Raw genomic sequence first — 12,153 nt, forward strand, 5'->3', positions numbered from 1 at the left:
GGCTGGAGTGCAGTGGCGTGATCTCAGCTCACTGCAACCTCTCCCTCACGGGTTCAAGCAATTTTTCTGCCCCAGCCTCCCAAGTAGCTGGGACTACGGGTGCCCGCCACCACACCTAGCTAATTTTTGTATTTTTAGGAGAGATGGGGTTTCACCATGTTAGCCAGGATGGTCTCAATCTCTTGACCTCGTGATCCGCCCGCCTCGGCCTCCCAAAGTGCTGGGATTACAGGCGTGAGCCACCATGCCAGTTGTTTCTATACTTGTTAATTTGGAGTCTTCTCCAGGGACCTTGCCTGTCCTGTTCACTGCTATCTCAGAAGATCAATAAATTTATCTTAAACAAATAACAAGTGGCACTTTGCCTCAATTGGCAATGGCTACCCTGTGAACTGTATTAAGAAGGATGTAGGCTGGGCATGGTGGCTCACGCCTGTAATCCCAACACTTTGGGAGGCTGAGGCGGGCGGATCACGAGGTCAGGAGATAGAGACCATCCTGGCTAACATGGTGAAACCCTGTCTCTACTAAAAAATACAAAAAATCAGCCAGGTGCTGTGGCAGGCGCCTGTAGTCCCAGCTACTCAGGAGGCTGAGGCAGGAGAATAGCGTGAACCCAGGTGGCGGAGCTTGCAGTGAGCCAAGACCGCACCACTGCACTCCAGCCTGGGCCACAGAGCCAGACTCCGTCTCAAAAAAAGAAGGATGTGGAGGTTCTATCCAGACAAACGGTGCCAAGATGGATTGAGGATATCTGGCTTGGGTATTGGAGGGAGCACTGCTGGCCCGTCTGCTTCTTACTTGCCGTCATTATTCTGACTCTCCGCCCACTCCCCACAAAAAAACAGTCGTGAAACGATTCACCAACGAGGTTTCCAGGGGATCTGGCGTCTCACCCGCGATTTCAAACTGGTCAGGCATCTCAGCAGTCAACTTCTGCATAGCAATGTCGGCCACAGGTCCCAGGATCACCACCGGCCGCTTGAAACTGGCTGAGGGGCAGAGACACAGTGAAAGAATCAGGGTCCCATTTGCAGTTAAAGACAGCTAGGGTGTTGTACAAACCCCTCCACTTCCTTATAGTAAACAGCCTATTTAGCTAGGACCATAGCTGCCCAGCCAAAGACTACATCTCCCAGTATCCCTTGCAGCTAGGATGGCCATGTGACAAAATACTGGCCAATGGAACATAAGCAGATGATGTGTGCATTTCTGGGTTCTGCCTTCAAGGGCAGGAATAAGCCCCTCTCCGGCCTTCATTTCCTTTCTCCCTGGCTGTAGGGTCTCTTTTAGCAGTTGAACCTAGCTAACTCATAGGTCAGGAGACTACAACCTGAGGGCCACATCTGGCCCACTGCATGTGTTTGTAAATAAAGTTTTATCAAAACACAGTGACGGCCATTTCTTTATGTCCTGTCTATGGCTACTGTTGAGCAGAGCTGAGTAGTTCTGCCAGAGACTAGCCCACAAAGCCTAAAATAGTTACTGTGTGATCCTTTGCAGGAAAAGTATGTTGACACCTGGCCTAGCAGATACACCATTTTACCACTGAAGAAACAGTCTCAGAGCATCTTGAGGGGAGAAAAGTGGCAGCCCAAGATCTTTGCAATTTAATCCTTCTCCTTCTCCCTTTCCTTCATTTTATTTACTTTTTTTTTTGAGACGGAGTCTAGCTCTGTCACCCAGGCTGGAGTGCAGTGGCGTGATCTTGGCTCACTGCAACCTCTGCCTCCCAGGTTCACACGATTCTCCTGCCTCAGCCTCCTGAGTAGCTGGGATTATAGGTGCGCACCACCACGCCTGGCTAATTTTTGCATTTTTAGTAGAGACGGGGTTTCACAATGTTGGTCAGGCTGATCTCAAACTCCTGACCTCGTGATCTGCCCACCTTGGCCTCCCAAAGTGCTGGGATTACAGGCATGAGCCACTGTGTCTGGCCTATTTACTTATTTTTTTGAGACGGAGTCTCGCTCTGTTGCCCAGGCTGGAGTGCAGTGGTGCGATCTTGGCTCACTGCAAACTCCACCTCCCAGGTTCATGCCATTCTTTTGCCTCAGTCTCCCTAGTAGCTGGGACTACAGGCACCCGCCACCACACTCTGCTAATTTTTTGTATTTTTAGTAGAGACAGGGTTTTACCATGTTAGCCATGATGGTCTCAACTCCTGACCTCGTGATCCACCCGCCTCAGCCTCCCAAAGTGCTAGGATTACAGGTGTGAGTCACGGTGTCCGGCCGACACAAATAGACTTTTAAGGAAAGAACCCCCTTCCTTTCTCCTTCTGTCCCCTAAAATAATCCAAAAGTTTGGGGTTTTTTTGTATTTTTGTTTTTTTTTGAGATGGAGTTTTGCTCTTGTTGCTCAGGCTAGAGTGCAGTGGCACGATCTCGGCTCAACACAACCTCCACCTCCCAGGTTCAAGCAATTCTCCTGCCTTAGCCTCCCAAACTATTGGGAGGGGACTATAGGCACCCGCCACCACACCTGGCTAATTTTTTGTATTTTTAGTAGAGATGGGGTTTCACCATGTTGGCCAGGCTGGTCTCGAGCTCCTGACCTCAGGTGATCCACCCGCCTCAGCCTCCCAAACTATTGGGATTACAGGTGTGAGCCACTGCGCCCAGCCGCAAAAGTATTTTTGATAGAAGGAGAGAGTGGTTAGAAACATGTCTTTTTTTAAAAAAAAAGACAGTGTTGGCCGGGCGCGGTGGCTCAAGCCTGTAATCCCAGCACTTTGGGAGGCCGAGACGGGCGGATCACGAGGTCAGGAGATCGAGACCATCCTGGCTAACACGGTGAAACCCCGTCTCTACTAAAAATACAAAAAACTAGCCGGGCGAGGTGGCGGGCGCCTGTAGTCCCAGCTACTCCGGAGGCTGAGGCAGGAGAATGGCGTAAACCCGGGAGGCGGAGCTTGCAGTGAGCTGAGATCTGGCCACTGCACTCCAGCTCGGGCGACAGAGCAAGACTCCGTCTCAAAAGAAAAAAAAAAAAAAAAAGACAGTGTCAATCTGCGGCCCAGGCTGGAGTGGAGTGGTGCGATCATAGCTCACTGCAACCTGGACCTCTTGAGCTCAAGCGATCTTCCTGCCTCAGCCTCCCAAGTAGCTGGGACTGTAGGTACGCACCACCATGCCCAGTTATCTTTTTAAATTTGATGTAGAGGCCGGGCGCGTTGGCTCACGCCTGTAATCTCAGCACTTTGGGAGGCCGAGGCAGGTGGATCATGAGATCAGGAGTTTAAGACCAGCCTGACCAACATGGTGAAACCCCGTCTCTACTAAAAATACAAAAAATTAGCTGGGCGTGGTGATGGACACCTGTAATCCCAGTTACTCGGGAGGCTGAGGCGGGAGAATAGCTTGAATCAGGGAGGCAGGGGTTGCAGTGAGCTAAGATCACGCTATTGCACTCTAGCCTAAGACAGAGCAAGACTCTGTCTAAAAATAAAAAATAAAAAAGTAAATAAATAGATTTGATGTAGAGATGTAGTCTTGCTTTACTGCCCAGGCTGGTCTGGGACTCCTGGCCTCAGCAATCCTCCTATCTCATCGTCCCAAAGTGTTAGGATTATAGTTGTGAGCCACCACGCCCAGCCAAGACTGTGCCTTTTAGAGGCTGGATGTTAGGGAACAGGTGCACCAGGACCTTTGTGTGAGGCCTCCCCAGGGCCCCTCGCACCCCGGGCCCCACCTTCTCGAAGCACCACTCGTTCATAGGGCGGGTAGTGGCCCTGTCGGGTCAGAGCTGAGAGGTCCTCACGGCTCCGCTGAGTGGTCTTCTTGGCTCCTCGACGAAGACCCCGCAGCCGCCAGAACTCAGCCCGAGCATTGGAGCCGCCGGAGGAGCCAGGCCCGATTCCCACGGCCCTCTGGGCAGCTTCCAGGCTGGCCAGCTGCTCCGCCCTGGGGAGGAGAGGGGACAGTACTGAGCACTGGGGTCAGCAGCATCGCAGCCCCAAAGATGTCCTCGTCCTACCCCTCGGAGCCTGTGGACAGGCCACTTTGTATGGCAAATGGGACTCTGCAAATGAGATGATGATTATTATTATTTTGGGTTTTTTTGAGACAAAGTCTTGCTCTGTTGTCCATGCTGGAGTGGGCTGGAGTGCAGTGGCACAATCTCAGCTCACTACAACCTCTGCCTCCTGGGTTCAAGCGATTCTCCTGCCTCAGCCTCCCGAGTAGCTGGGATAACAGGCGTCCGCCACCACGCCCAGCTAATTTTTTTTTTTTTTTTTTTTTTTTTTTTTTGAGACGGAGTCTTGCTCTGTCACCCAGGCTGGAGTGCACCGGCCAGATCTCAGCTCACTGCAAGCTCCGCCTCCCGGGTTTACGCCATTCTCCTGCCTCAGCCTCCGGAGTAGCTGGGACTACAGGCGCCCGCCACCTCGCCCGGCTAGTTTTTTTTTGTATTTTTTAGTAGAGATGGGGTTTCACAGTGTTAGCCAGGATGGTCTCGATGTCCTGACCTCGTGATCCGCCCGTCTCGGCCTCCCAAAGTGCTGGGACTACAGGCTTGAGCCACCGCGCCCGGCCCTTAATTTTTTTTTTTTTTTGGGACGGAGTCTCACTCTGTCGCCTAGGCTGGAGTGCAGTGGCGAGATTTCAGCTCACTACAAGCTCCGCCTCCCGGGTTCATGCCATTCTCCTGCCTCAGCCTCTGGAAGTGCTGGGATTACAGGTGTGAGTCACTGCACCCAGCTGATATTGAACCCATTTCTTTTTCTTTCTTTTTTTTTTTTTTGAGACAGTTTCGCTCTGTCGCCCAGGCTGGAGTGCAGTGGCGTGATCTTGGCTCACTGCAAACTCCGCCTCCCGGGTTCATGCCATTCTCCTGCCTCAGCCTCCTGAGTAGCTGGGACTACAGGCACCCGCCACTGCACCCGGCTTTTTTTTTTTTTTCTTGTATTTTTAGTAGAGACAGGGTTTCACCATGTTAGCCAGGATGGTCTCGATCTCCTGACTTCGTGATCCGCCCACCTCGGCCTCCCAAAGTGCTGGGATTACAGGCGTGAGCCACCGTGCCCGGCCGATATTGAGCCCATTTCTAACAGGGAGACTGAGGCTGAAGCAGAAGGCCGCGCTGCAGGGGCGTGCAGTCCCCACCTGCTCTGGTTGGGAATGATGCCCCGCTCTTGCTCCCGCAGGTCACGACCCATGCGCACCGCCAGCCAGTGGCCTCCCCGCGCGTGGCTCTGCTCAGGGCCCGGGTACAGCGTGTCCAGGACGTGGAAGACGTCCCCACGGGTGAAGCCCAGGCCGGATGGTGGGCTGGGCTCCAGCTCAAAGTGTGTGCGGATGTAGAAGGAGTCGCCCACGCGGGACTGCACCATTTTCCAGAAAACTGGGGAGAGCAGAAGGCCGTGTGAGCACCTCTTCTAAGCCCTCCCCCGTGGAGAGTGGGCCTGGCTGGAGGGAACCCACCCTGGGAGACTTGGGCACTCTCCCTGCAGGGACTGGGGAGAGGGATGGAGGGTGCAGAGATGCAGATTCGACCACAGACCTGCACTCGCCACCAGGCCACACAGCCAGGTCCTCCCCGCGACACACACAGGCACACCCACATCCACACACACTCACTGTCCTGCTTCCGCTGCGTCACCAGCTCCATCTCCTCGCCCGGTGGCAGCCCCAGCAGGAACTGCACCGCCTCCTCCCGCGTCAGGTTCTGGAATGGCATGTCATTCACCTGCCAGAAAGCGGGCGCAGCTATAGACCAAGCTCCGGTACCTCCGGGCCGTGCATGAGATCCTGGACCTTCCTCTGGGCAAAACTCAGCCCCAACGGCTTCTAGAGCTGCTTCCAGGAGCCCCGGCAGCTTCCGGAGGGCTTTCTGACTGGGGTATCACCCTATGGCTGTGTGATGTGTGACACAGACAGCTGGTGGCATCATAAGGATACAAGGGTTTTTTTTTGTTTGTTTTTTGTTTTGAGACGGAGTCTTGCTCTATCGCCCAGGCTGGAGTGCAGTGGCCGGATCTCAGCTCACTGCAAGCTCTGCCTCCCTGGTTCACACCATTCTCCTGCCTCAGCCTCCTGAGTAGCTGGGACTACAGGCGCCCGCCACCTCTCCTGGCTAGTTTTTTGTATTTTTTAGTAGAGACGGGGTTTCACCGCGTTAGCCAGGATGGTCTTGATCTCCTGATCTCGTGATCTGCTCATCTCGGCCTCCCAAAGTGCTGGGATTACAGGCTTGAGCCACCGCGCCCAGCTGATACAAGGGTTTTAACATAGAAACAGGGGCACAGGCGCTGCGCTGGCCCTCGGATAACCAAGTCATGGTGGGTTGTCAGTATCAAAACATGGGAACAGAGGTCATGACATGGAGCTCGGTGGAAACTGTGAACTGCTCAAAAGAATTCAGACATAATCACAGTAGTCACAGGGTCATGACAAGGACAACAATATACAGACGCAGCCAGTGGACACAACCACCTGCTCTCGGGGTTGTGACATGGACAGCAATACACAGACATAGCCACCTGCTCTCGGGGTCACGACAGGGACAGCAATATACAGACACAACCACCTGCTCTGGGGGTCATAACAGGGACAGCAATACACAGACACAGTCACCTGCTCTCGGGGTCACAACAGGGACAGCAATATACAGACACAAACACCTGCTCTCAGGGTCATAACAGGGACAGCAATACACAGACACAACCACCTGCTCTCAGGGTCATAACAGGGACAGCAATACACAGACACAGTCACCTGCTCTCGGGGTCACGACAGGGACAGCAATATACAGACACAGCCTGTGGGCACAGACACCTCAGACACCTACTCTCGGGGTCATGACATGGATGTCAAGGTTAGAATCCCACAAGCAAACTGAGTAGAAATACACTAAAAAATACCATGACCCTCAGGCAACTGGGCACCAAGTTGTCACCCAGCCAGTGGGCTGAGGACATGGAAAGTGAGGAGCTATGACTCCCTCATGAATCACAACTCACACTGCAAGGTCAAGACACAAGGTCATGAGAGCAAACTGGGGGTGTGACTTGGTGAGTGAACTTGTGCAAGGGACAGGGGAGACGGCCTGGGGATGAGATGAGGCAAGAACAGAGACGGGGGGATGAGGAAGGGCTGTGGATCCTGGAGGTAGTGATGACACTGTCATGAAGGCAGGACCCAGGCACGGTCACAACACAGACACAGGGGGTGGTGGCACAGAAAGTGACTGTAAATGGACATGGAGATCATACGAGAATGATCTGTGACCTGACCACGATTAGGACATACGAGACGGTCGTGACGCGGTCAACACAGCCCCGTCAGGAACAAGAGGATTGCGACCCAGACAAGGTCGTGATATAGGCAATGAGGTTATGGCCCAGACAAAGTCCTGACGTTGATAACAAGGAGACTGTGACATTGATAACAAGGTTGTCACATGGACATGGTCATATGACATGAACAACAAGATTGTAACCCAGGATGGGTGCGGTGGCCCACACCTGTAATCCCAGCACTTTGGGAGGCTGAGGCGGGTGGATCACTTGAGGCCAGGAGTTCAAGACCAGCCCAGCCAACATGGTGAAACCCCATCTCTACTAAAAATACAAAAATTAGCTGGGCATGGTGGTGGGTGCCTGTAATCCCAGCTACTTGGAAGGCTGAGGCAGGATGATCCCTTGAACCCGGGAGGCAGAGGTTGCAGTGAGCCTAGATCACACCACTGTACTCCAGCCTGGGTGTCAGAGCAAGCCTCCATCTCAAAAAAAAAAAAAAAAAGCTAGCCAGGCTCAGTGGCTCATGCCTGTAATCTCAGCTACTTGGGAAGCTGAGGCAGGTGGATCACCTGAGGTCAGGAGTTTGAGACCAGCCTGGTCAACATGGCGAAAACTCGTCTCTACTAAAAATATAAAAATCAGCTGGGCGTGGTGGTGGGCACCTGTAATCCCAGCTACTTAGGAGGTGAGGCAGAAGAATCGCTTGAACCTGGCAGGCAGAGGTTGTGGTGAGCCGAGATCGTACCACTGCACTCCAGCCTGGGCAACAAGAGCAAAAATCTGTCTCAAAAACAAACAAACAAAAAAGATGAACCCGGATAAGGTCAAGGCACAGACAAGAAGGTTGTGACTGGACGATGACATCATGACCTGGAAGATAAGGTCGTGACATCAGCCAGATCGTGACACAGCCAAGAGGACATTGAAATGTTAAAATACCCATCTGGGGTCTCAACAGTCCCCAGGGTGGACCCAAGGGGAGGACCCACAGGCTTTAGCAAACAAGGGCAGGACCTAGCACACGACACACCCATGACCGGTGGGGCTGGCCGGCCACCCCAGGGAGCACCTGCAGGATCTGATCTCCCTCCTGGATGCCCTGTCCGTCGGCCGGGCTGCCCGCCTGCACCCTGGACACGAAGATGCCCACGTCATTGCCCCCGGCCAGCCGCAGCCCGATGCTCCTGCCCTTGAGGAAGCGGACCACCCGCGTGTCGGGGCTGTACCTGCAAGGGGAGGCAGAGGTGGGGTCATACTGGAGTGGGCGGACAGGGGGAGGGCTCAGCATTGTCCTTGGGAAAGCCCCCACCCCCTCCAGGCCTCGGTTTCCCCCAAATCCCCACTTAATTGTCCCACTCAACACAAGGGATACAAGCAGGCAGGACTGCGCTGATGAGGGAGGCAGGCTGGGATGCAGGAGTTTCGAGCGGGTGGGCTTTCTTCTGGCGTACATACCCGCGATCCTCCATGCTCTGACTGCTGGGCACTCTGTAGATGTCATAGCTGCTTTCCCTGGGCAACTCTGAAAGGGAAAAGCCAGTCTCATTCCCCAGCACACTGGCTCGGTCCAGCCTCCAAACCTTTGCTTTATGTCCTGGAAGGACCATCACCCACCTCGAGTCCTTCTCAGGAAACCATGTCTCACCACTTAGGCTCAGGCCAACCTCCCCCGGCTCTGCCTGGCACAGCCTTACTGTCGGGGATCAGAAATATCAGGGATTGGCCAGGCGCGGTGGCTCATGCCTGTAATCCCAGCACTTTGGGAGGCCAAGGCGGGTGGATCACAAGGTCAGGAGTTCAAGACCAGCCTGGCCAAGATGGTGAAACCCCGCCTCTACTAAAAATACAAAAAAATTAGCTGGGCGTGGTGGCATGCGCCTGTAATCCCAGCTACTTGGGAGGCTGAGGCAGAGAACTGCGTAAACCTGGAGGGGCGGAGGTTGCAGTGAGCTGAGATTGAGCCACTGCACCCCAGCCTGGGCGACAGAGGGAGACTCTGTCTCAAAAAAAAAAAAAAGAAATATCAGGGACAGGGGTGCTCAGAGTCACCACCCACCTGCCTGTTGCTCACCTGGTTCCGAGATGGTTCTGGAATCGACTGAACTTTCCCGCCGAAGCCGGGGGCTCTCCCTGGTGGGGCACAGATGGGGAGTGAGGCAGGGGTGGATGTCGAGGGGCCATTTTGAAAAGAATTTTAGGCCGTTTGTGGTGGTTCACGCCTGTAATCCTAGCATTTTGGGAGGTCGAGGAGGGTGGATCACCTGAGGTCAGGAGTTCAAGACCAGCCTGGCCAACGAGGTTAAACCCCGTCTCTACAAAAATACAAAAATTAGGCAGGCATGATGGTGGGTGTCTGTAATCCCAGCTATGCAGGAGGTTAAGGCAGGAGAATTGCTTGAACCCAGGAGGTAGAGGTTGCAGTGAGCCGAGATCACGCCATTGCACTCCAGCCTGGGTGACAGAACAAGACCTTGTCTCCAAAAAAACAAATAAACAAAATAAAAAGAATTTTAATTTATCTGGGCTGGGCGTGGTGGCTCACACATGTAATCCCAGCACTTTGGGAGGCTGAGGCAGGCCAAATGCTTGAACCCAGGAGTTCAAGACCAGCCTGGGCAACACAGCCCCCATGTCTACCAAAAATACGAAAATTAGCCAGTCTCACATGACTCGGTCTCAAAACAAATAAATAAATAGAGGAAAAAAAAAATTTTTTTTGAGACAGAGTTTTGCTGTGGTCACCCAGGCTGGAGTGTAATGACATGATCTCGGCTCACTGCAAACTCCATTTCCTGGGTTCAAGCGATTCTCCTGCCTCAGCCTCCCAAGTAGCTGGGATTACAGGCACCCGGCACCACGCCGGGCTAATTTTGGTATTTTAGTAGAGATAGTTTCACCATGTTGGCCAGGCTGGTCTCGAACTCCTGACTTCATATGATCCACCTTCCTTGGCTTCCCAAAGTGCTGAGATTACAGGCATGAGTCACCACACCCAGCCTAAGGCAGGGTTTGATACTGAGAAGTGGGGTGCTGCCGTAACCAACACCTACAGATGTGGACACAGCTTTGGAACTGGGTAATGGGTAGAGGCCGGAGGTATTTTGAGGCACGTGCTAGCAATACAGGACTGCATCCTCAAGGTAACCCCCAGTTGGAAAGCTACGCCCGCATTCCCCTCTCCCTCCCACCGACTCTTCTGACGGGTGATACTTACACGGGAGAGTCAGTCTGGCTAGCCTCGGGGCTCCGCTGAGCGTGCCGGGGTGGTGGCGGGATGTGGGATGGTGGTGCCTGCGAGAGCTCCGAGGTGAGGTCCGAGATGTCTGCAGGGGGAGAGGACATCTCATCAGCCGTGGTCACGCCTTCCAGACTGGACCCATTTTACAGAGGGGCCTATCAAGACCCCTCTAAACAAAGGGCCCTAGACCAAAGTCAGAAGCTCAGTTAGAATACTTAGCTCTGGCCGGGCACGGCCTGTAATCCCAGCACTTTGGGAGGTCGAGACGGGCGGATCACGAGGTCAGGAGATCGAGACCATCCTGGCTAACACTGTAAAACCCCATCTCTACTAAAAAATACAAAAAACTAGCCGGGCGAGGTGGCGGGCGCCTGTAGTCTCAGCTACTCGGGAGGCTGAGGCAGGAGAATGGCGTGAACCCGGGAGGCGGAGCTTGCAGTGAGCTGAGATCCGGCCACTGCACTCCAGCCTGGGCGACAGAGTGAGACTCCGTCTCAAAAAAAAAAGAATATTCAGCTCTGGAGGTGGGCACGGTGGCTCACGCCTATAATCCCAGCTACTCAGGAGGCTGAGGCATGAGAATCACTTGCTTGAACCCAGGAGGGTGAGCCAAGATCGCCCCACTGTACTCCTGACTTTCTGTGTGGCCTTTGACAAGTTCCTGTCACTCTCTGAGCCTCTAGGGACCAGACTCACTGGTTCCTCCTTGGCCCTGCCTGGGGCTTCCCGCCTTCCCTGCCGTCCATTCAACTCCCTCCCAGGGCCTACCCTCTGGGTCCTCACCCTCCAATGGCGAGCTGTCACCGTCACTGACAGCAGGCGGAATGTTCACCAGGAACTGCCCGCGATCTCTCAGCACCAGCAGGCTTAGCTTCCCTTCCGACTTCTCGATCAGTCGCCGGGTGTCACTCAGTGACAGGTTCTGGCTGGACACCCCGTTGATCTGAAAGGGACCAGGAATGAAAGAGAGGAAGTGGGTTAATGAGAGACGGGAGACAGTAGAAACAGTTTGGTGGGGGAACTAGAAACAGACAATTCCCCCAGGGGTTGCTAAAAACAGACACACCCTAAGGAAAACGTTAGAATTGGATTCCTGCTGTGAGTGGAGACCACACCAAGAACTGAGCACCAAATTCTAGAAACAGAAAATGTTCCTTAGAACATCCAGGGGTGGGAGACACTGGAGAAAATGAGAAAACAGGTTGACTCTCCTTTCTTACCAAAAGTGGAAATTTCTCAGGGGATACTAGGAACAGATGTGAGGGTGACATTATAAACAACTCTAATTGGAGGAGAAGGAGTATCAGATACTTAAAAGATACTAGAAATACACAATCTTCTGGGACATAACTAGAAACAGACATCTAGGGCCGGGTGCAGTGGCTCACACCTGTAGTGCCAGCACTTTGGGAGGCAGAGGCGGACGGATCACTTGAGGTCAGGAGTTCGAGACCAGCCTAGCCAACATGGTGAAAACCCGTCTCCACTAAAAATATAAAAATTAGCAGGGCGTGGTGGTGGGCGCCTGTGGTCCCAGCTACTCAGGAGACTGAGATAGAAGAATCACTTTAACCCAGAGGCAGAGGTTGCAGTGAACCAAGATCTCATCACTGCACTCCAGCCTGGGTGACAGAGAAACACTCCATATCAAAAAGAAAGAAAGAAAGAAAGA

General features: G+C 53.4%; 2 protein-coding genes across 2 annotated transcripts in view; both read right to left on the reverse strand.

Annotated features, from left to right (window-relative positions):
• TJP3 (tight junction protein 3) overlaps positions 1-9,371 on the reverse strand; it is a 15,075-nt gene extending 5,704 nt beyond the window's left edge. The window contains exons 1-7 of the mRNA XM_026455504.2: positions 9,315-9,371; positions 8,699-8,765; positions 8,313-8,469; positions 5,583-5,691; positions 5,109-5,346; positions 3,694-3,905; positions 897-992 (exon numbers count right to left, since the gene is read on the reverse strand). Of these exons, the coding sequence (XP_026311289.1) occupies positions 897-992; positions 3,694-3,905; positions 5,109-5,346; positions 5,583-5,691; positions 8,313-8,469; positions 8,699-8,712 (826 nt within the window). The 5' untranslated portion in view covers positions 8,713-8,765; positions 9,315-9,371. The remainder of the gene's footprint in view (positions 1-896; positions 993-3,693; positions 3,906-5,108; positions 5,347-5,582; positions 5,692-8,312; positions 8,470-8,698; positions 8,766-9,314) is intronic.
• A 1,082-nt stretch (positions 9,372-10,453) lies between these two features.
• LOC113225066 (tight junction protein ZO-3-like) lies at positions 10,454-11,752 on the reverse strand. The gene is made up of 3 exons (XM_031934728.1): positions 11,702-11,752; positions 11,265-11,424; positions 10,454-10,566 (listed from the first exon to the last, which is right to left on the reverse strand). The coding sequence occupies exons 1-3, from the start codon at positions 11,750-11,752 to the stop codon at positions 10,454-10,456; spliced, it is 324 nt and encodes a 107-aa protein (XP_031790588.1).
• Between the last annotated feature and the right edge of the window lie 401 nt (positions 11,753-12,153).

This window comes from Piliocolobus tephrosceles, chromosome 21, assembly GCF_002776525.5.
Source record: "Piliocolobus tephrosceles isolate RC106 chromosome 21, ASM277652v3, whole genome shotgun sequence".
NCBI classification, from domain to species: domain Eukaryota; kingdom Metazoa; phylum Chordata; class Mammalia; order Primates; family Cercopithecidae; genus Piliocolobus; species Piliocolobus tephrosceles.

Coding starts and splice junctions, on each gene's coding strand:
- LOC113225066 (XM_031934728.1), bottom strand. CDS start 11,752: ATGTCACCCTCACATCTGTTCCTAGTATCCCCTGAGAAATTTCCACTT. Junction 11,425..11,701: donor CTGAGAAATTTCCACTTTTG/GTAAGAAAGGAG, acceptor GGTCCCTTTCAG/ATCAACGGGGTGTCCAGCCA. Junction 10,567..11,264: donor TGACAGCTCGCCATTGGAGG/GTGAGGACCCAG, acceptor CTCCCCCTGCAG/ACATCTCGGACCTCACCTCG.